General features: G+C 40.3%; 1 protein-coding gene across 3 annotated transcripts in view; it reads right to left on the bottom strand.

Moving 5' to 3' along the window:
- PIK3C3 (phosphatidylinositol 3-kinase catalytic subunit type 3) overlaps positions 1–15826 on the bottom strand; it is an 84313-nt gene extending 68487 nt beyond the window's left edge. For all 3 annotated transcript variants that reach the window (XM_075411318.1, XM_075411320.1, XM_075411319.1), the window contains exons 1-6: positions 15622–15826; positions 13807–13995; positions 13149–13292; positions 10703–10832; positions 4746–4832; positions 2623–2718 (exon numbers count right to left, since the gene is read on the bottom strand). In XM_075411318.1, the coding sequence (XP_075267433.1) occupies positions 2623–2718; positions 4746–4832; positions 10703–10832; positions 13149–13292; positions 13807–13995; positions 15622–15689 (714 nt within the window). In that variant the 5' untranslated portion in view covers positions 15690–15826. The remainder of the gene's footprint in view (positions 1–2622; positions 2719–4745; positions 4833–10702; positions 10833–13148; positions 13293–13806; positions 13996–15621) is intronic.
- Between the last annotated feature and the right edge of the window lie 8105 nt (positions 15827–23931).

Here is a 23931-nt window from a genome sequence, read left to right as displayed (position 1 = left end):
GGATTGCAGATGCTGGGTATGTGTACTGTACACTGTAACTGAAAGCATGACAAAACTTAGAAGACAGCCACTAATTTGTGTACTGTTTCCTACTGCTACCAGAAAAGGGTCAAGAATTTGTTGAAAAGCTACTTCATAACAACAAATCCCTCAAACTATAGTTAGTTATAGCTTTAATATGTCTTATTACTCATTCAATTACTTTATTTCCACAAGAGCAGCCAGCTCCTAGTTATTTTGTTCCATGCACCGTTAACACGCTTCAGAAACCTGTTAAAAGAAACAGATGCTTGCTCAAATTCCAAGTCTTCTTTCCCACACCTTACACATCTGTAAAACCGTAACAATGATGAAAAATTTGTGTGTGTGTATCATGAATAATTAATCTGAAACGGTAGGTTTCTGGTGGTGAGGGAGAGAAATAATTTTTAGCAATGTCACATTCAACTATAAAAATCGGAGCCAAGAGGACAAAGCCGCACAGCGGTCATGCTCATCACTTCGCAGCTGTGAAAAGTACCACACATTCTAATATAAAAAGCTAATGGTTAATAAAATGTTTCAATATTTTCATCATACTGCTTTATGCTCTCCAAAGGAATATTTCCTTGATTTCCACAGAAGTAAATAATTTTGTTTCATGGAGGAATCTGACACATAGTAGGTTTCATTCTGATTGTAACAAGGGAGTTCTGTAATAGCGAGGTCCTGTACAACAGCTGGTTCTAGAAGTGTACAGAAGCACTATGAAAGAAGCTATTCTAAAGACAAAAGGAACTGGAAAGGACGGGAGAGGTCCCACTGTCAACTACAGTCCACAAAAAAATGCTAAAGAGCTAACCTAGACATCTGCCTAAGGCACAGTTTCACCAAACTTCACAAAATTCACCAAAACACTAAAAAAAACCCAAACAAAAAAACCACCCCACCACAGAAAAACCACAACACCCCAAAAAACCTACAAAAGGGAACCAAACAAAAAACATTCTCAAAAAAAAACCCCAAAAAACAAGCAGTCAAACAAACAAAAAAACCAAACAAGCCAAAAAAACACACCAAAAAAACCCCATGAAACTCGCTCCCAAAAAAACACACCCCACATATTTACCCCAGACTGTGGGAGGAGACACCAAGTGCCAAGTGGAACGACTGTTTGCTCCAGAAGCATTATAAATGGGGTATGTGGATAGAGCACGGACATCAATGTACATTTTTTTATATCATGTCTGCGAGACACAGCTCTTACAATGGCTTAGAAAATTTCTTAAGCAGCCACTTGTTTTTGTTACAACTACAGTAATTGGAAAAACAACCTTAAGAGCTTCTTCTATAGTGGCATCTGTTAAAGTCAGTCATAGAATCCCCAATCATAGAATCTTTAAGGTTGGAAAAGACCTCTAAGATCATCAAGTCCAACCGTAAGTCTTAAGACAACTGTTCTTAGTAGTTTCAAATATTAAATAACACCTTAATTCAACGGGCTAGATTAACAGCATTTACATAGTTCTTTTTTCAAACATTCACATGCTTTAACTTGCAACAGATCATACAGTTGGGGCAGATTCTAATCTGTGCCTTCTCAGAATTTTTTTTTTTTGCAGGAATCCTGCTTTTTGCAATTTACTACTGCATTTTTTCATGGCCTTCTTCAACAATCTTAAGTTAGATCACAGTTCTTCTGTCCAGATCAACTGGTAACGTTGTCATATACATAGAAATACTTTTTCCACTGTATTAACATTTTGTGTACTGAATTATAGATTTTTTTCTTAAATTCTCAAAACAGACACTACTCAGAGTTAGTGCTTCTGATCTCAACAGGACTCCAGTCTCTCTTTCTACCTTCTTTATCTTTCCTGTAAAGCTCACTATTCAGTAACTTCCTGAATTCTTATGAATCTAAGCATGATGAAAATTTTAAGAGGCAGTTACTGAGGAATTTTTCAAAACCAGATTACAGATGTACCGCTTTTTTTATTTCAGTGGGTCTTTCCGCAATACACAGGTCCATAAAAGTACTGATAATGCCTTCCAATGCCACACTGATGTCTGTTTAGCTCACTGTTAACCCTTCAATCCGTTTAATTTGAACTCAAAAATACTGCTTTGGAGATCTGTTTTGTAAACAGGAAGAGAAGATGCAAGACATTCCAAACTAGAAGTCTTTTACTTAATTGACTTTCAAAGCATTTTCAGCATAAAAGACTAAAGTTTTGTATTTGTTCATTTTAGAGAAAACGAGCTTCTGTGCAAAGTTTTAATAACTTACCTTTTATAAAGTTACCAATCAATACAGGTACATATCTTCTTGATGTAAGACATAATTTCACATACAGCTACTCTGAAAGTACTGCTGGATGACTGAAGGAACCATAAATCAAAAAGTTTTTAATCACTCACATTTGTTAAATTCTGTAATCTTGAACTGTATTACATGAATGATTGACTTCTGCAATCTTGTTGAATCTATACTACTTGATTTGTATGTACATAAACAGTTGCCACTGACAGCTGTCTGCTGCTATCCTGCAGCAGAATATTTCACCTCCACAGAAAGCTCCATTCATTTTAAGTGCATATGTTGCTTTTCAAAGAAAACCATAAAGCCTGCAAGGCACATACCTTTTCGTAGTAAACTATTCCATATTCTTTATCATCACACTTGACGCAACGGAATTCAATCATCAGGTACATAAAATTAGAACTTCGTTTTTCCCTCTGAGAAGAGAACCACCACAGATGTTTATCTGACACTGAAGTGCATCATTCTTCAGCATTCTCAGTACAGCAATTACCCTACTTCCTTTGTGCTGTAACTGCGTAATTAGATTATCAGTTGTTATAGCAATTATTCAATTAATCATTTCATAGCACTACTTCAGACCATACCACCTTCTTTCTGACATTCTTACTTCCTCACGTTCCCACTTCATGATAAACATCCACATGTAACAGATAAAATTGAATTGTTTTCATCAAGCTTGTGACTGTGGGCTAGAGGTCTGAAAAAAGACAATGAAGGATAACCAGATGACACAGCTGGGGTTTTGTGTTTTGGGGTTTTATTGGTTTGTTTTTTGTTGACTGACATGCATAATTGTGTATAATGATTTGAAAAAAAAAAATCAGACAAAAAAATCACTTTAGTAACACAATGAAAAAGACAAATTACACTTGGACTACAAGATTGGATTTGTAGCCTGTTGACTGTCAGAGGAAGATTTGCTCACACATGCATTTTTGAAACACTTTACCTAGAAAAGTGCTTTGAATTTTAAAATCCAGGTGGGAAACAAGAAAGAAGTTATACATAACCACCACCAGGAACATACATTTAATAAAAACACATTAGCATCCCCTTTATTAATGAGCAACTCAAGTTCATATCATGCACTAATAATGGACTGACTTTCCAGTACAGGTAAAGTGGTTCTGCTTTTCAGGCACAGCTCCATAAATCAGGAATTTTTAGTTTCCTGTATTTTTACAGAAAGAGAAAGAAAAGCCACACACAAAACAACAAAATGAAGGATAGGCTGAATTTTGAAAAATATATATATGGGTTTATAAAAACACAAAATTTAAGTTCAAAAATAATTTGATTCCCAGAGGTACATAATTATACATAAGACAACAAAAATCTCAGAGCACAAAGCAGAAAACAGAGTTCTGTTGTGCAAGGTAAGTATAATCAGTTAACAGTCTGGAGGTGATTTTGCTTAGTAAGCATTAACACCTCATTCAAGCATTTTTTTTTTCTTTAAATATCCTTTCAAATCTTACAAGAGTTTTTCCTCAGCACCCAAAATCAAAACCAACAAAGCTGATCAGCTCTAAAACGAAGGAACAGAGTATATGTCCAAAAAGTTTCCCATCATAATCTAAATACTAAAGTTAAGTTAGTCATACCTAACAGCGTTTGCTCCAAGCTACTTCAAATTCTTAATAAACTTTGTTTTCCATGATCAAATTCCTTCAGGATGAAACCTTGTAAGACTGCTGTCTATCCTGGTAGATGAAGAACTGGACATGAGCTGACAATGTGTGCTTGCAGTCCAGAAAGTCAACCACATTCTTTGCTGCATTAAAAGAAGTAAGGCCAGCAGGTTGAGGGGGTGATTCTGCCCCACAAAACTGATCAGTGGGATGGAACACCTCTGCTGTAAGAAAATGCTGAGAGAGCTGGGGCTATTCAGCCTGGAGAAGGGAAGGCTCCGAGGAGATCTTACTGGGGCCGCTGAGTACTTAAAAGGGGCTTAGAAGACAGACAGGCTTTTTAGCAGGGCCTGTTGCAACAGGAGAAGGGGTCATGGCTTTAGACTGCAAGAGAGGAGATTCAGTTTGGATATAAGGAAGAATTTTTTTTACGATGAGGGTGATGAAACACTGGCACAGGTTGCTCAGAGAGGTGTAGATGTCCCACCCCTGGAAACATTCAACACTAGGTTGGATGGGACTCTGAGCAGCCTGATCTGGCTGAAGATGTTCTTGCTCATTGCAGGGGGGGTAGACTACATGGCCTTTAAGGTCCCTTCCAACCCAAACCATTCCATGATTCTCTGCTTGTCATTATTACCGAAGTAAAATCAACTTTGGAAGCTTAAAAGAATTATTTTTCCTTTCATCATATAAACTGGCAGTTGAAGAAAAATAGGACAAGTGCTTAGAGTTAGTCTCTTAAGTAAGCAAAGGTTCCATATTAGCATGATCAAAAAAAATTACAAGTCTCATGTATGACGACCTACCTCATTGATCATCTCTATTTCTCTAAACGTCAGTCTGTCCAGCCAGTCCACTTTCACCATGTGACCCTGACGATGAGACTTTGTGAGCTGCATGAAAAAATGCAATGATAACATTGAAATTGCTCAGAGCAATAAAAAGAATATCTAAGTTATAATTTAACAGAGACACTAACATGAAATCACAGGAAAAAAATCACTGGTAAAAATGCTTATACAGTAGACACACAGTAGATCCGTTAACAGCTACGCCATGCCACAAAAATAATTCTAATATCAAAAAAAAAAAACAATCACAGCAAAGACTAAAAACGCATCACCTTTGCATTTTTAACACACTAAAAGCAAGAACCTATTTTTTAAGCCAAGTCACATAACAAAGATATTTTATCTTTTGTGTTACCAAGTTTCCTATAGTAAAACTTAAACAAAAAGAAGGTATTTCAAATACTATCCAAACTGAATAATTCTGCCCTTGTTAGCCTTACTTCAACAAGTTTTCAGACTGGGACTTACACACTGCAAAAGGTCACTACAGCAAGCCATAGAAAGGTTGTTCTCCCTGTCTTTATAGTGATCTGAGAAGTAGTTCAAGTTTTACTCTTACAACTACATATGGCTGTAGCAATAGCAAGGAAGTTCAGTTGTTCAAAGGACTACCTAATAGTAGAAGAGTGGAATAGAAGATAAGCAAGATATGAGCCATACTACCTGTAGTTTCAGATGCACTGACACACAACAGTTTATGAAAAATTCAGCAGGAGACCACGCAAACATGAACAAGAATCATGCTGCAAGCTCCGAAGAAATCACAGTGTTCCTCAAAAAAAATAAATTTGTAATTCTTGCAGTATGCAAAAGGAGATGCAAAGGGTCTAGAAGACATCAAGTTCTTTCACGTTCCTAAGAAATCAGTATCTGTCTAGAAAAGGGCTAGTGAAGAGATCCTCAAAATTACTCCTATTAAGAGAATGGTTACAACCAATACTCATCAGCTTTGTTCTGTAGTTAACCTGTCTACCCACGAGCATTTAAATTTGAACAGGCCATAGGGTCACACTGACTGCCACTTCTTGCGCAGGACAGCTGGGGGACAGGCAATATACAAAGAGAGCTAGGAGAACATATGAATGAAAGGTATTGCATGCGGGAGAACACAACAGCCTACTTCTTCCATACAGAACTGGAGGTGAGGTTACTACAAAAAAAGACAGAAGACTTCAGACTTGTTATATATCAGGAGCTGTTGAGGTTGCACAGTTTGTCAGATAGCTCACCACTACAGATACAAAAAAAAAAAAATCCCTGTGAAGAAAAAAAAAAGGTTAGGAGTTTGTGCCAATAGTACTGTTTCATTATTGTCACTCAAATCCCCAGTAAACAGATGTCTTAGCAGTACAGGCACAAGTATTATTACACACCAAGGATGACCTGGTCTAAACACAAACCAGACCATGATGCACTCAGAAAATCGCATCAACTTCATGCCCAGGTACAGATCCCGACTTTTCTGGAAATCACTTAAGTGACAAACTCACCAGCGGCCAAGCCTCAGAAATCACACAGAATCAAATAGCTTTTTATTATCTTAGAAACAAAGCTGACACAACAAATAATTGGCTAGTCTCCAAAAGACTGTAAATAGCTATTAAAAGCACCAGTGAAATGACATTTCAGTGCTCTGCAGCCTCCCTGTAGGTGTTCTTGTATCAGTGGAACTGATCTGCCAAAGATCAGCTAGCCAGCATTTATCTTTGTCTTTCAACACCTTGATCTGCTGCCCCTTCTTATCCAACAACAACAGACTATCTTGCTTGGTCACTTTCCACAAGGTGACTTCTTGATCTTTAAGACTAGTTCACTGGTTTTACTTTTCCTCTTCTCCACCTCCCCATAGTTTGATTTGGTGTTATTATCTAACAGTACTCTGATACTGATTCCTACCTCTAAGCAGGAAACAAAACTCCCAATTAATTCATTTTCTTGGAAACAGTTTACATCAGAAAGAGCTGGAATACACTACAGCCCACACCATGGCCTCTGCATCCTCTCAATCTGAATTAAAGTTTAAGGCAGATTGCTTATGAAAGCAAGCATGACCTTTAGCTCTAAATGCCAATACTTGCTCATTTCACAAATACATTACCTAACTCAGCTTTTCTGATTCTTGATCCCTACTAAGCCTACTAGAGATGAGGTTTAAAATTTTCTACTGAATATTAATCCTCAGCTACAGTTATTGGCTCTATCAAAGTAAAGGACTAATCAAAAGCAGTCACAATTTAAAGAGCAGTCAAAAAGCTATTTAGTTAGGAGAAATATCCTGCCTCCCCTCCTTTTTTTTTTTTTTAAAAAAAAACCAAACACTTATTTCCAGATTTGCTAGGAACTGGCCATTTCAAGAAGCGCTAAGTAGTAAATTAGCCATAAGCATCTGCTGTTCTGTTCTGAACTCGTTCCATGAAACACAAAAACATAACCCCATAAAGACTACAAGATTTTTTGCTTAAAGTAGCTGATTCACCTAACTTTTCTTCAAGCTCTAGACCACGGTATAGCTTGACAGAAGTAGTAAGATTTCATTGAAAACTTCAGAAGACCACTGCAACTTCTAAGAATTAATTAACTCTGTTCAGTATATAGTAGGGGCTTTTTTTTAGCATCTATAAACTTCAGAAATTTAACAGTACAAAAGGAAGGGCAAGCGGGGCAAAGTATAATCCTTAATATCATTTCAGCATGCTGGATGTAATCAAAGCACAGAAACCCAGTCTTCAGATTCTTTCAACTTATCAGGAGGATTGTAAACATGAGCACAATACAGTAATAATTTTTTGCTATCTAATGTTATATTCTGCAGCCAGATCATCAAATTCTCTCTCCACAATATTACAAACACAAAATGTGTCAGGACAATAGTAAAAAAATAATACAAGACTTTGCCTTTGCCTCATACATGACATCATAATATATTCCAAAGGTAGAAAACCATCAGCATGCAGACCAGTTACAATACAAAATACTGTTGCAGGCAGACTGGACATCATCACTTCATGCATTCATAAATGTCCTACCGAGTTCACAGAAAAGCTCTTCTCATCTTCAGCAAGAATGAAATTTCTTACCCTTACAGGTCCACCATTTTAGCCACTTCTAAATTACTCCCTACTTTTTTATTTAACAAAAGTATTTTTTTCTTACTCAAGGTAGCCCATTTATTTCCATTACCTTAAACCAATGCATCACAATTTTCAGAATACCACATATTCACATCCAGCATTGATACATAGATTTACGATAGCACTTATTAAAGCCTTGGCAAAACAATATTATTTGGATACCCTGGTCACAAATTCTTTGTTCATTATCTTTATTGCACTAGAGAATAAAGAAAAAAAGTAATTCGGTATGTTTTAGAGGAAAGTTATTAATCTCTTAAACCTGCAAACCTCCCTTAAAGAGAGGAAAAAAGTTGTAATACAGCAGCTAGTTAGGCCTGCATACAAGACCCAGTAGATCTGTCGGCATATATATACACACGGAGAACCATTCTCTTGGATTAATACTTAAAGCTTAAAATAAGAGAGAGGCTAGTGCATTCCCTTCAAGGAGAAAAGCATTCATCATCTGCTACTAAGTTAGAGGCATCCCTTCGGTTACTATCTCCCCACTGTTATTGTCTAATGTTATTCAGTCAGTAGAAGGTGTGAGGGAAATGAATGGATCAAAGAACTTAAACATACTTTTTGTTTAAATGGAATAAATTAACACACCACTCACAGGAGAAACATCTTGATGTCATTAACATTTAAGTTGCTAATGTATTCCACACTCTTCCCATTAATATTGCTTAGTACAGGAAAAATCTGCATTCACAGTGACCCCCAGGATGCAAAGCCATGGCTTTTTCATCAGTAGCAATTTTACAAGCAACATTCATGCGTTCTGTAAGCGCACAACCATATGGCACCTCAACATGAAATGAGAGGCTTGCCACAGTATCAAGGTAAAAGGATGTAACTCCTCCCACAGCCAGTCATTGACTTCATACAAATTCCCTATAATAATAAATAACACACACAAACGCAGAAGGGTGTCAAGAAAACAAGAAGTCATCTTTTAGACAGAGCAGTGGTCCTTCAGCAAGCTCTTCTCAAAAGTTACTTTTTATGTGGAGGACTCTAATTTGACCTCTGGTATCAGATATCAATCGACAGCATGACACTTCTAAACGCTGTTCATCCATTAAACAGAAAAAAACAAACCAAACCAAGAACAAAACCACCACAAACTCATCGTGTATTTAATAACTCCTACTCCTCTTACCTATATTCAAGTATACCTTCACATACAGTAAAATCAGGAGGTCTTCAGCAACGTGTAAGTCATAGAAAAACTGAAGTTGATTGTGCTCAAACAACGGCTGTTTAGGAATGATACACCACAAGAACCTCATCTGCTGTGTAAACAGCTGTGCAGATGAAAGCTCTCATAGACACACTACCCAGAAACCTCATTCACTTTGCTAGCATCTGACAGTAAAATGTTTTTGTAAATGAACACAACAAAACACAAGTCAAAACACTCCTATCTTTCAGAAATTCTTACCTCCCAAAACAGCTTTCAGATGATAAAAATGGTGGCAGTGATGTTACCAGCTTTTTACGAGCCATTAACTACAACTCTCAATTGGGATGTGAAAGGAGAATTCCCTCCCCTTCCTCAGAGGCTTTGAGCCTTCATCTCCCATATGCCAAAAGAACAGGGTAGAACAGATCCAGGTATTTTAAGACTGAAATACTCTACACTATCTGGATTTCTTGAGCTAGGCAGCATAAGGGAGTGAAAGGAAAAGGAGAAAAAACATTGGTTGGGTATAGTCATGGTTGCCTAACAAAACTAACACGAAAAGGAAGGCCTACACTCTAAAACCCTTCCTCAGAGACCCACTGACTGCATCACGTAAACCCTTTGGCTATAAACAAGCCCTGGTATTTAATTTGTATCTACAGAGCTTCCTAAGGCTAGAGGTGTCTTATTCTACTATAATCAACAAATGGGATACCACCACTGCAGAAAGCTTTAAGGAGTTTTCCATTATAAATTCAAGGTGAACTAGACTAATAAAAGAGATACCCTAAGTGAAAATTAGTTTATACTGTGATAAATCTCTAGATGCAAAAATTGACTTATTCATGGCACCAGACCTATCTTTCACTGGGAGCTGCAGAAAGGTGAGGATGAAAACTAGAAGATCAAGATTAACAAGAACGTACATTAACTGGGTTCAGTTATTTGGCAAGCCTGAGGCAAGCTCACCTGAATAACGAGAGAGATCAGCTAGTAAAACAGCTGAAGCACTAACATTTACTGATAAACTACCGAAGTAGTTTTGATGAGAAAAAATACACTCTGCCATCAAGCTAGGAGAAGAAAATACTAATCAATACTAAACTCAATATTCTTGAGCTTAAATGAATGAAACTTTGGTTAATTTTTGCAGTTCTACTCAAATTATTTCTATTGTAGAGGTATGTCATGCACATCTGAAAACTAAACCAGACAGTCTTAAATCTAAATGATGGCTACTGAAAGAAACTAGCTTGTCCTCACAAGTTACTGTTAGGAGCTGCTCTTACTGAACCTGGGGGAATTTTGGCTCAAGCATCCTCAAGACATGTTCACATTCTCATTCTTTACAAAGAATTAGTACAGCAAGTCTTTACAACAAAATGCTATGTTTATTAAAAGGTATTTATATGCCCCCTTTAAAAAAATAGTTCAGAAGCAAATGAGCATCATCTAGTTTACTCATTTGTCAAAATCATGCGATATATATAAACAAGCAAAGGAAGAGGTTTTCACACAGGAGAACAACATAAGAAGCCTGTCTTCATTTCACTCCAGTGAAAGTTTAAGTTTTTCACATACATCTTAGAGGTTACTTGCTATTCCATTACCTTTGCCAAGCGGCTCATTTGATCTTCAGAGACTGTGCTGCTTGTTCTCCCAGGAGTTTTGGTGGGCTCCGAGCCATCAGCTTCTACATTGGGCCAGACTTTCAAATCATGCATTCCCTGACGAAACATACTGCAGGGAAAAATGCAGAATTGCTTCAGTAAATTCAAAATAACACAGCTGGCAGGAATCAAAGTACAGCAGCAGCTGCAAGAAAATGAAGTAACTTCCTTTGCCAAACCTACAAACATGCACTGCCATATATAATTTAACTCAACTGCAGAAAGTGCCTTGCACCTTGTGCCCTCTACAGCCTTCATTTCTGTTGGCACACAGAGATTAGAAGAAAATGAGTAAGCCTGAGAATTTATTTGGCAAGAGGAAGAAAAATGGGTAATTCCCAAAGTCATCAGGGTGGTACAAATGCAAACGGAGGACAGAGCTTGACCTTCATAGTTTTATTATTTGTAATTAAGTAGAAAGTATTCCTCTTGACTTGCAAATTATAATACTGACTTCAGGTTTGCCAGTCCAAAAAAATTCAACTAAAAAACTATTTAACTTTCATTTGAAGGCCAACTGATAAAAAGCAGCCTTCTGACTTGCCAAATAAAAAAAAACCTACACAAAAACCCACAACCCTCAACACAACTTATCTCCACCTATGCTTAAAATTGAATTGGTAAGTGAAACTGCACAGTGAACAGAACTTTTCAGGGTAACTGAACACACCTCTTCTCTGCAAAACCCTGCTTCCCTGTGTATTTGTACTGATCCACCCATAAAAGATGCCCCAAGAAACCTAGTGCATTATTTTTGCAGTAAGAGGTGATCACTTAACTCTGACAACTTTAGGTAAACACAACTGGAAGAAACACTTTTAAAATTCAACCATTAAAAAATACAAATACCAACTAAAAGGATCATCTGACCTTGAATTTACCCATCACTTTGTGGAATACCACTACAAGGGTTTCTGTTTACAAGCAAATACAAGATTCCAAAACTATTTGTTGCTTTCCATGCACCTCCTTCCCCCAGGCCCTACATGCTGAAAAAAAAGTACACTTCATTTACAAAACGTATCTTTTTCCAGCAACTATGCTCTAATGCTTTAAAAACTACCAGCAGTCTTTGGGGCACAGTCCAATTGACCCATTTCAATTCTCTGCCCTAAGACAATGTCAATCTTTTTGTTAAACTAGTATCTTTAATGACAGAGATACAATCTCTCTCTACAGTTATTTTCTGCCTTCAAGTATCACTAGAACACCTTTCCTAATGCTAACCTAAACTTTTCCTGCACTCAGTTTAGCCTTATTACTTCTTATCCACTGACAAGAAAAAAAAAAGGCTATCCCTCTTTATTTACCAACACTACCTATATACTAGAAAAGAGTTCCTATAGTGCTTTCTTCAGCCTCACTAGTCTTAACTCCTCTTCCATCAAACCTATGTGCTAGACAATCAGTGATATGGACTTCCTTAGATTCCCAGTAGTCAGCAACTTGCTTGAAGTCAGTTATATAGAACTGAGCATATCCCAACTGAGTGGACAAGTACAGAGAAGGAGGATACAACATTGTCCCTGATGCACATACTTGTAGACGGATACAACATTGTCCCTGATGCACATACTTGTAGACGGATACAACATTGTCCCTGATGCACATACTTGTAGACTGTTCACATACTTAATGCTGTCTGCACATTTCACATGAGCATCCTGATGCCGAATCATGCAAAACTTAAGACTCGCTCTAAAACCCAAATCTTTTCCTGTGTTTTCTTGGGCAGCTGCCTCCCATTCTGTATTTGACTACAATCAATTGCAAAGAGTACCAACAGCTCATACTTTTCCTTAAACCGCATCCTAATGTTTTTTTCAGTCCCTTTTGCACTTAGTGAAGATCCTTTTACATATTGCCATCTTGCAGCACACTTGTAATCCTTCCCAGCCTAGTGTTAGCATCCACAAATTTACTAAACCCATCCCTTACTGAATCACCAATTATTAATTTTAAAAAACTCCCGATTTACAGAATTACACTTCATTCTTTATAAATAATACTTCATTAACAGACCAATTGCAAGCCAATTGAATCAATTTTGTTAAGTAATCAGTACTGGCATCCATACATTACAACAATATAAATATGAAGCAATTTCAGCATTTGCTACCTTAAAATCCAAGCTTACAGATCTAAAAAAAAAAAAGTAAGCCTAAATTTCAGTGTTATCCAGGAGAAGACTTTTTTACAACACTGTAGCATGTATGAAGTTATACTCAGGAAGAAGCAGCAGAAGTCACCAATGTATGCCATTTTTCAAACATGAAATTGTTAAGCTGGTTTAAAAAAATTTTAAAAAACCCAACCTCTCGTAACCACTGCTACCTTACTTTTCACAGGCAACCTTCAAAACTGTACCAAAGAAAAAGAAGTATACCCATATTTGCCAAAGAGAGAGACCGTTGTTCCTCCCACAGGAACTGCTTTACCAGGTCCATACACATCCCAGATGGTGAGAGCCACCTGTGCATTGCGAGGCAAGTCTGGGTACTTCACAGGCAGTTTCAGCCATTCATTCCAGCTGCAGAGAAACACTTTTAATTAGTCATAAAGCATAAGACTTCAAGATACTCTATATTAGTTTATACAACCCAGATGTTCCTTAGAATATGAATTTGTAAGGGCAGATGCACTATTTTCTTCTGGGCTTTAACCATACATTTACTTGTCTGGAGCACGATTAAAAGGCCAGACACCAAAGAAAAAATACTCTAGCTTGGTGACTAAGTACCAAAGATCAGTCTGTCCAGTAAACAGTACCTAAACCTGCTAGTCTAGGCCCCAGAAGTTACTTAAGTAGCTAGCCATGCCCAAACACACAAGTAACAATGTTATTACTTACCCACTACACAAAAAGGTTGATTTTGTCTTGTCAGAGCAAGACTTAAAAACTATACACAGACTTGAAGAAACAGAAGTTATTTGAAGAAAACAGAAAACAACTCTTTCTGACACAAAAAAACCTCATAGATTTATCTATCTAACTTGATGCCCTGGTAACTCAGAGGAATAAGAAATAAAACACAGTCACTTACTTCCATCTAGTGCTAAAAGCTTTGTAGGAAGTTCTAACTGGAAGAGCAAGAGGCTTCCCTTCTGCAAACACCTGACAAGTTACATACAAGTCAGAGCAAGTTTCTTGATACAGTCCTGAGAACTTGAGCATTGGATCTTCTAAGAGAGCTTTGTAACTCTTCTGTTCTCTCTTCCCTTCCAGACTTCCTCTATGTGGGAAGGGAAAAAAGAAAAAAAGATGGGGGGGAGGGGAAGATAAAACAATAAATAAACCAAGATTTATTTTATCCGCAGTAAAAGTCCTATTCTACTTCCACAGCCTATATTTAGATTACCCAGCAGTGAGGCTACCCTCACTCTGCTTTACCATCCAGCAGTGAAGTCCAAATATCAGCGGGGAACTCTGATGTGAAGTGATGAACAACTACAGACTTTGTCACTACACTGATTTAGCGCTGGGGGCAGAGCATGGGAGGGAAGAATGACTTGTTTGTCTTTCCAATGGAGATAACTTCTTCTAGTACAACCTGTAGATTCTCAGACAGCATCAAATGAGGTACCCTAAGCAGGGTAACAATAAGATGACATATGCTGCTAATATTAAAAAAACAAAACAAACATCAGATTACATGTGGTCCAAACACTATCTGGAAAAAAAAACCCCTCATCATATACTAAGAAAAGCCTTATTTTTAAGCTGTATGAAATGCTTTGGATACCAGTCATCTCTCAAATTAACAACAAATCAAAGCTCATCTAAGCAGACTGTTCAAATTCAATTCGATTAAATCTCTGCAACAGTTTCAGAATGCTAGTGTTAGAGCAAACCGACGGAATTTCACAGCCCTCAGCCACACCACGATGAAAACAATCATGCACATTAAATATATGTGACTATTGATGCACAAGGGAAAACAAATAAGGAATTGTGGTGGTGATGTGGAGGCATGCAAGATTAATCTTCCGCCAAACAAACAAACAAAAATCTATCAGTACCACAAAAACGCTTCAGAGCGGATGACCCAGAAACTAGCATAGCACATTCCAGGATGACTTAAGAGTCTGATGCACAAAAAAACCCTAGTTACATTTTTGTTAGGCAGAATAAATTGGCAGGGAGGACACATGTACCTGACTTCGGACACCATCTTCCAGTCAGAAGTTTAAACCACCCCCCTACAAGCTTTCCCAATTTAGTTTTCGAAAGAAGTGCAATATACCTTAATGCAGCAACATCAGGTATACCACATTTTACAGCCAACCATGTGTCCCCCCTACACAAATGTAAACATCCCACTGCTGTGACGCAGAAAAAGCCCGAACTTAAAAATAACCCAGCAAATACACCAGCCTGTGGTAATACCAGCTTCACCCAAAGGGCCTGCATACAGCCGGTTAGGACCACATTTACATGCTGCAGCACCTGGCTCTGACGCCAGTGTATCCCCATCCCCTCACGCCGAGGGGCGAGCCGTGGCACCAGCGCTGCACTGACGGCCGGACTCTGCCTCACAGCCCCGTCCAGCCAACGCTGTAACGCGCCCAGAGCGAAGCCGACAACCCCGGCCCCTCGCCCGCCCCCGCCGACCCGGGACGCGGCCGCGCTGCCTCCGCCCGGCAGCCCCGAGGGAAACGGGCAGCGGCATCCAGCTCTGGGTGTTGGTGAGGGGAGACGGAGCCAGCGCCGCCGCGGAACCGGGCTCCGGCGGGGAAGCCAGGCTTCGGGACCCAGCGCGGCCCCGCTCAGCGGGCCCCCGAGCCGGAGGGGACCGGGCCGCTTCCCACACGGCCCCAGCCGCCCGCGGCGCAGCAAGCCCCGGCCCCCTCTCACTCACATCTTCAGCTGCACGTTGATGTCCAGGTCGCAGCTATAAACATAATAAAGCTTCTCGGTCTCGCCCATGGTGGTTGCTGCCGATGCCGCCGTTCCCCGCCGGCCGCCTCAGCGTTGCCCGACCCCTCCACTCCAACAGCCCGCGACCATGAGCGCCGGCCGACCCGCCGGCTCGCTCTGAGCATGCGCCCGCGCCGCCATCTTGCTTAAGGGAGGAAGGAGGGTGGGGGGGAGACACCGCCTAACACTGTTAAAGGCCCTTTATCAAGATGGCCGCCGGCCTAGGTCGGCCGAGTGGGCGGCCCCAAGATGGTTGCGCCCGCGTCGCCCTCATCATCATGGCTGCCGCCTCCTGTACGGCACGCAAGATGGCCGCTGCCAGGAGAAGCACAGCAAGATGGCGGCTGCCACGGGAGGGTGCGACATGGCTGCCTGTCCCGCCTGAGGGCGGGGAGGGGTGGGGTGGTGTATTTGAAGGGGTGAAGTCTCAAGAGTCCTGCTCAGTTTTCTAGCAGTTTACCGAGATTTCAAACTGTCTCCTGAGGCTGCGATTCTCCACACTGTGGGCAAATCCCTCATCTCCAAAACCCCTCTGTGCCCCAGAAGGCAGGTGCCACTCCTGCGAGGCTTGGAGACTGTACACCTCATGTTTTGCCAGGGGTAGTCACACACCGGGTAATTTTGGAATTAATGACTCTCGCTTTGTGTTACTGACAGTTACAAAGAAGGCCGAGTGGAGATGGCAGCTCTCAGGTGCCAGCGTGTAGCAAACGCTGTGCAGGGCGCGGATGCTACAGGCTGATCACCAAACTCATCGTGGTGATTTTATCATGAGTCTCGCCATGCTTACTTTGGGGGTATTTTTTGGTCATTTGTTATGTTTTCCCTGAAACCTCAGCTGTCAGCAGCAATAGGTGATCAGTGAGCATCACATAACAGAAAACATAACCGTGAAATGTGAGTACAGGATGACTCTACATCTGACACAGGCAACCATAATCACCCAAAAGTTACATACTGTAAATAGTCCTATGGTTTTAAACAATTCTTAGTGTTTTCAGAATTAATAAGGGTTGCAGGCATTTTAAAGTGACAGAAATACACACATCGTTACTGTCCTACACTTATTCTGGCTACGCTGGCAAAGCAGCTGGAATGGACTAGAGCGGAGTTCTGTTTTATGATCCACCACAGCTGCTGAACTTCTCAGCGCTGCTGAACAGAAGTATGAAAAGTGCAGTTTTTTTGCCTCTCGCTTTACGTATGGCAGTGCTAGTCCTGTGGGAGCAGCAGGGCAGAGGTGCTCTCTCCATGCATGCGCTGCTCGTATTAAAAAAAGGTAATTGTCTTTTGGAACTAGCACGTTTTCCTCCATTTTCACAGCAAGAACTGTTAACGAGTAGACGTGGAAGGACATGTCGTCAGCTCTTGCAAGTTAGCAGCAATGGGGGAAGAGGGAGAAGTAGGGCAGGAACAATTGTTTAAGGAAAGGACTATGTCACCTCAGCACTATTTTCTTTTTCCTCTCAGGCACTGTGTCCAGGAGGTCTTTTTTCCTTTTTCTCCAAAACATCTAGGAAACTAGAGAAGGCCATGACACAGAACTACATATCACTAAAATGAAGCCTTTGCTTTCCAGCACTGCCAAGCTGCCACGAGTCCTGAGTGCAAAACATAGTTTACACGTAATTAAATTAAGAAATTCCGTTGCACAGATGATGTTAAAATAACTTTAAAAAAAAAAAAAAAGCTGATCATTTATCCAGCTTTTTCTACCTTAATTTGTCACTTTTTGATCACATTTACAGTTTCTACAGCTCTGGCAGCTGCCACTCATTTATTGCCTGCCTTGTAGTTTTTAATGGCTTCTGTTTGTTTATTACTTTGGTTCGAGCCCAGTTTTTTACATAAGATCTCTGCTTTCTGTAACAAAGATAAACAAACATATTGTTCTTCTTGGCTGTGCAGAAAAAGTAAAACATAAAACTAAAAATTTAAAAGACAAGTAAATCTCACCATTTTAAAGCTAAGCAATGTATATCTCTGGTGTACACAAATGGCAGCTACATTCGTATGTGTATACCTGTTTTGGCATTATTTTATCTCAGGAAAAACTGGATCATTTTTCAATTGATGAGATTAGTATTATCAGTTAAATAATCTCACCATCAATTTTGCCGTTACAGAAACACTTTTAGGTCATTATTAAAATTTGTTTATTTATCAGAAAAAAAAGCTAAGGGAAAAAATTGCAGAAGAGCTCCAAAATTGGCATTAAGAAAAGAGTTTGAAGTGATGTGTTTCCCAACTTTCTCAGATTCCAGTGTGTCTAACTGAATAAGCAAATTAGGTCTGTGGGAGGCAAAAGAGGAGAAAAAAGGTTAGCTAAGGCAGACATTTTTGACAATAGAATTATAGAAAGATGTGATTTCAGTCAAAAATATCACTTTATACTACTTTCTAATGTTAATAACTTTACATGCGTAAGTTCTCAAATACTGCCATAGAAGCAGGTAGAGCGTTTTTCACCTCGCGGGATCCCCAGGTGCTTTGAGAACGCAGTGATGAATGTACCACATGTGTCTGGGAGTAGTTGCCTACACCCCTGACACAGATCTTGCCAGAGGTGACAGATTTCTAAGCGGGTGCAGTGTCTGTACGAGATGCCACGCTGTCGCAACCAAGGTAGCACACAAAAGCTGAGCAGGGCTGTTTGGTGTGGAGCAGATGCAGAGCTAGATAAGGGCATTATGCCGTTTGTTCTCTGCTGCTGCTTCTTCAGGGCACTCGGCATTCATGGCAACATCTAGACTACTGAGAAAAGCCACGTAGGCTGTTGCCCTGGAGTCAAGTAGCACGTGTGACTCACATCTACCCTCTGTTGACATGGCCTCTGCAGACTGGTCCATCTGTATCCCACCTGCAATAACATTTGGTCCGTCTCTTCTCTGAGCTTCAGTGACCACCCTTGTGGACAAAAGCCACAATTTCTGTCTGTTTTCTGTCTCGAAGTGCCTGGTATAGGGGTAAAATTGCATCCAGCAGGAGGGTTTTTACAGCCTGACATCTAGGGCATAGCGTGAAGGCACATTGTGGTGGTTGAGTGCTTTTGGCCTGCTGAAGTAGAGCAGGATTATTCCAACTGTTCAGTGTCAAATAATGCACATCTGTTCTCCTGTTGTCGATCTGCAGCACACCCATAAGCAAACTCTCCTGGCAACTCACCTGGGTTTTTTTTTAAGGCGACTAAGATGTATATTCCGGAAGAGACTCCTGGAGTGAATTAGCACACACGCTGCACAGGCAACTGAATATATGTGATAACAGGAGCAAGCTCTGGAAGCAAACCAGAGTGTCAGGATGGCTGATGCTCCAAGTATGATGTGAAGTAAACTCTGACCTTCATCGTGGCAGCAGAAAAAGGGGATCTGGCCCTTCTGGACTTGGAGTGAAACTGGGTGGGACCTGAGGGACTAACAGACCTTAGTGGTCACTGATCTCCCCTGCTGTAGAAGACCGCTACTAAATTAAGTTTGTCTCAACATTGCCATTATACCACCACTTCCCAATTTTGATATCCTGCCTTGGAAAACACCACCCTAATGATCTGTGGACAAGCACCATCATGCGCTTGCGCAGGGGCCAGGGCACAAAGAAGCAGAAGAAGGCTAGCTGAGAAGACAATACATATAGCATGAACTGCAAGTACACAATTGTGCTCTGCGCATGAGCATGGGACCTCTATAAAAGGATTGTGCACGCTCCTGTGGGGAGCTGCTTCTTCTCCTTCTCATGCGTCTCCTGGAATCTGCTTCGATGGGACCTGCGATGCCTGGGAATAACAGACAGAGTCGACGGACATCACTGGACTTGGAGTGGGGGTAACTAGATTCCCCTCCTAACCCTCTTTTCCCTGGCTTGAACTCTCTCTCTTTCTCTCTCTCTCTCTCTCTCTCTCTCCACTTTCTTTCTTCCCTTTTCTCTTCCCTATTCTCCCTGTTGTAACTCTACCCAGTTCTGCTCTCCCTGTTCATTAAAACAATAAAGTTGAAAGGTTGTATGACAATTGACCCAATTTAGTGTCTTAATCTCATCCTTGGGATTAAAATGAAACCTTCCTGACATTGGATCAGGACACCTGCTTACGGCCAGGACCCCACTTAAAGGTGTTCTGTGTTTCCATGTCCTAGCAATGCCACAGAGATTGTAGAATCATAGGTTGGCAAAGACCTTTAAGATCATCAAGTCCAACCATCACCCCAACACCACCATGCCTACTAAACCATGTCCCGAAGTGCCACATCTACACATTTTTTTAACACCTCCAGGGATGGTGACTCCACCACTTCCCTGGGCAGCCTATTGCAATGCCTGACCACTCTTTCAGTATATAAGTTTTTTGTAATATCCAATCTAAACCTCCCCTGACGCAACTTGAGGCCGTATCAGTCTCCTGCTCCTCTACAGTCCTGCCTGGCCCAGCAACGAGCTCCACAGAGCCAACTGCCACTCTTGGGCTCGTGTCCTGTCTGCATGGAGGTGCCTGGTGCCCAGGGCTGGAGCTGCTCTGGCCGCCCCTCGGTCTTCTCTGCTCTCTGGTTGGTGCAGTGGGACAGGCCTGGGCCTTCTGCCACAGCACAGCCCAACCAAGCAAACCTGTACTGCCTTAACCTTTACCTGAGTGTTTGGTCTTGAACCACCAATTTAACTCAACACATGTAAGCGTTTACAGACTTTTTGAGGAAAGGTATACAGAGAGAAATCTGTTTGTTCTCATGAAGACTATAAGTAACTGGCTAGCTACAACTAGATTTAGTTACTTACTGATATTATGCTATTAATGTCATTGTGAAACCTACAGCAAGCATGAGACTGACACTCTTCATTGCTTTCTTCATGCATTAAAACCTCCCCCATCCCTTTTCTGTTTTTCAGTCTGATAGGTTGTCAGGTCCCAGAAGCCTGATGAGGTGAAGCATCAGGAAAACAGTGGGAGCAGTAGAGAGCTCTGCTGCTAACATGATTCTCTTTGGAAGGAATGGAGCTATTTTTCTTACTTTTGAAGCAAAAGCGTTGCTTGCAGTCCATATTCAATTGATAGCCCCAGAGAAATATGTAACCTCTCAATCCTACTGAAAAAGATACAGCATCTTCCAGAGGACAACATTGCTTCCTCATACACCATCTATTTTCTGCTAGTGGATCTACCATGATAAGCAAGAGGACTGATCAGTTCAGATGTTCAGCCAGGCCCCACATTAATGGTAAAGACTTTTCAGCAAAGTTGCTGAAAGTAGCTGTGTTGTCATATTTGCTTTGTTTCATCTTTTCTGAATGTGGACATCTGTCCACTAGAAACCGGACTGAGACAACTAAAAAAAACACATAACCCTTAGTACATCTGTCAGATGGTAATGACTTTCAATCACTAATGAACTGGAACAAAACTGAATTGGCAACTGCCTTTTTTCTACTAGTAATACCCTGAGAAAAAGTTTACATGCTGGATGTACAGCAGAGAGAGTTTCTACTGTTCAGATACCACAGTGACAGGCAGGTTTTCAGAACCACAACGGAGAGCTGGTTAACACAGTGGTTATCATATTTCCTTTAAAAATTGAAAAGAATGGGGTTTAAGAAAGGTTTGAGGAAAAGGTTTCCTTTCCTCAGTGTATATTTTACATTTATTTGTAAGTGCATTAAAAGGTCAGTGATTCACACACTGTATATACTGAATAATTTAAAGTATCCATGCAGAACAGTAGTTAACTGTAGAAAAAACCCATTAATTTGGAGGTAAATTCAAACCTAGTAGTAGCATTTGGGTCCAAAAACTGATCCTTCTCATAATTTTAGCCTTGGGACAAAGCTGTCTCTGTAATGTGCTCAGAAAACATTCAGATCTAGACCATGTGGCCCACGGAGCAAATGCCCAAAGTCTAGCAGAGAACGTCTGGCCAGCAGCATATACCCTGGTAGAAAGCTGAGGCTCTCACAAGGGTGGCCCTGTGGATTCTCATCCAGATAACACAAAGCCATGTGTAAAGCTCTATTTGAAAACTCAGAGCACCGATAAATTTGGTTCATGGAATGATATTTTGATTAACAAGGTTCACTTTCCAGCTGATTATGTATTTTTCCATAACTATAACCTGTTAGATTTCGATTAGAGTTCTTTGAGGAAGAAGTCATCTACCATTCTTCATTTTACTGTGCTTTGCTATTATAGGACTTTTCTCCTAAACACTACAGTAAGAAGTACAGTATTTTCTAACTAACTGCCTGGCATGTACCAGGCCTTTTCTCATTGTGGCACTACCGCTGAACAAACTTTCCAAGTTCGTGTTTCCCCAACCTTCTGTCCAAGAACAGCAGCATCATTCTTTGTGCTTAAAGAAACACAGGACCTTCAGGCATCTCTTCACACATTCAGTCCCATCTTTTACTGCTACCAGCATGAACTGCTTCAATCTGTCCCAGCATGTTCCACTTTACAAGCAAAAAGTGTTTCAGCTCCCCTGAGACCTTGAGAAGGTTGTCCTAAAACACTCCTGATTAGGAACTGGCTTCTCTTTTTTTGTCCCATCCATAAGACGTTTTCTCTGAGCCAGAGCCAGATTGGCACTGCATTTCTGCTGTTTTAAGGAGTCAAATCATCACAGTGTCACCTTGCTCCTGGGGTAGATGTCATACCAGTCAGCAAGCCCCGTGCTCACTTGCCATTGATAGAGATATGGTGGAGAAGATGGCCATTCTGGTTGGCCATACAACTCAGGGGGCTCCAGGAAATAGTAGACAGGAGTATTATAAATACATTCTTGATAATATTAAAGAATCTGTTCTAATCCATTAAAATGAGGTATGATTTTACCCTTTTGTGCATGGTACCCTCAGGTTTCATCACGTCAGCTGAAGATGAAAGCACTGGGCTTATTGCAACATTTAGTTTCCATTGAAATGACATCAAAGTCGTGGACTTTCCTTTTATGATAGAATCAGCCTCTGCAATAATGCTCTTTGGAGGAGTCCCTGAACTCGTTCATCCCATATAACTTGAACACAGTAAAGTTGCACTAGGGAAGAGTTTGGCCCATTAACTTTAGTTTTCTAAAGCTGTTTAGTCAATAAGCCATATAATTCCCAAAACAAAGAAGGTGAAGGAATAATCATAATAGAAAACATGAAACGTCAACACAGCCTGTTCAGAAGGGGAAAAAAAAAAAAAGGCTAAAGCAAAACAAAAATACCAAGCAAACAAAAATACCATCAGCTAGAGAAAATCAGTGTAACTCCAGTGAAATCAATTAAATTATACTGGATAACGCCAGAAAAATATCTGGTATGTAATATTCAGGCTTTTCCAGATCCTCCTCCCCTACCCCCATCATGAAATTTATTTTAAAAAATCCAGTCTGCCAGATTTTGCAAATTCAGTAGTCTGTTAACTGAGTAAGTAAAGATATAATGAAAGCAATAAGTGCTGAAACATCACACATGCAGTACATATCTCCAGCCAGTCCAATTTTATGCCTATGGAGACTGGCAGAGTTCCTGCTGCGATTCAAATCTTATGTCAAATTTATAAACTTGTTTTCTGCATTCTCCTCTCCTATCCCTGTGCCCCATCAATCAGAGCTTATACCTGCACAAAAGGCTGATCCATCATTAAGGAGGCAGGTTGCAGCTAAATGTAAATTTGCACTTTAAAAAAAAAAGGAATAATACTCATGCTGCAGGGCAGGGTCAGCCTCTGACCCTAGGCAATCTGCCTCTCAATCTGCAGAACACAGGCTAAAATACAGTGTCCGCCGAACAAGCAGTAAACTTTTCTTCTTCTGCCTTTTTGAAGATTCTTGGAGTTGCTGCGTCTGCCTGCTGACACTCTGCCTGTCTTTTAAAATATGAAAATCTCCTCCATATGCATTGAGCTCAGTTTTCTACTTAGCATTTCAAGAGCCCTAAGGACCTTCAGGGGAAAAAAAAAACCATATTCTGAATTTTCAATTTTGATGACAATTTGCTTTCCCCACAGGATGTGCAGAAACACCTTGAAAAACTTGTCAGCTGCACTGAAGGAAATGTTCCTTGCCATGGGAATGAGGGCACATCGCTTTCAACTAACTTAGGTAAAACAAGTTTGACTCTTTTATAAGAGAGGGTCATATTTTCACCTGCACCCCGTGCTTCCCGAAAGTAGCTGAGCGTCTCTTTTAGGTTGTTCCAAAGAAGAAACAACAGTAATAACAACTTAAAAAAAAAAAAAAAAAAAGGGAAAAAAACCAACAAAATGTAAGTTTTGACCGTGCATCTA

Source organism: Opisthocomus hoazin, chromosome Z, assembly GCF_030867145.1.
Source record: "Opisthocomus hoazin isolate bOpiHoa1 chromosome Z, bOpiHoa1.hap1, whole genome shotgun sequence".
Classification (NCBI taxonomy): Eukaryota; Metazoa; Chordata; class Aves; order Opisthocomiformes; family Opisthocomidae; genus Opisthocomus; species Opisthocomus hoazin.
Note: the sequence above shows the minus strand (reverse complement) of the source record. Positions and strands in the feature narration are given on the sequence as shown.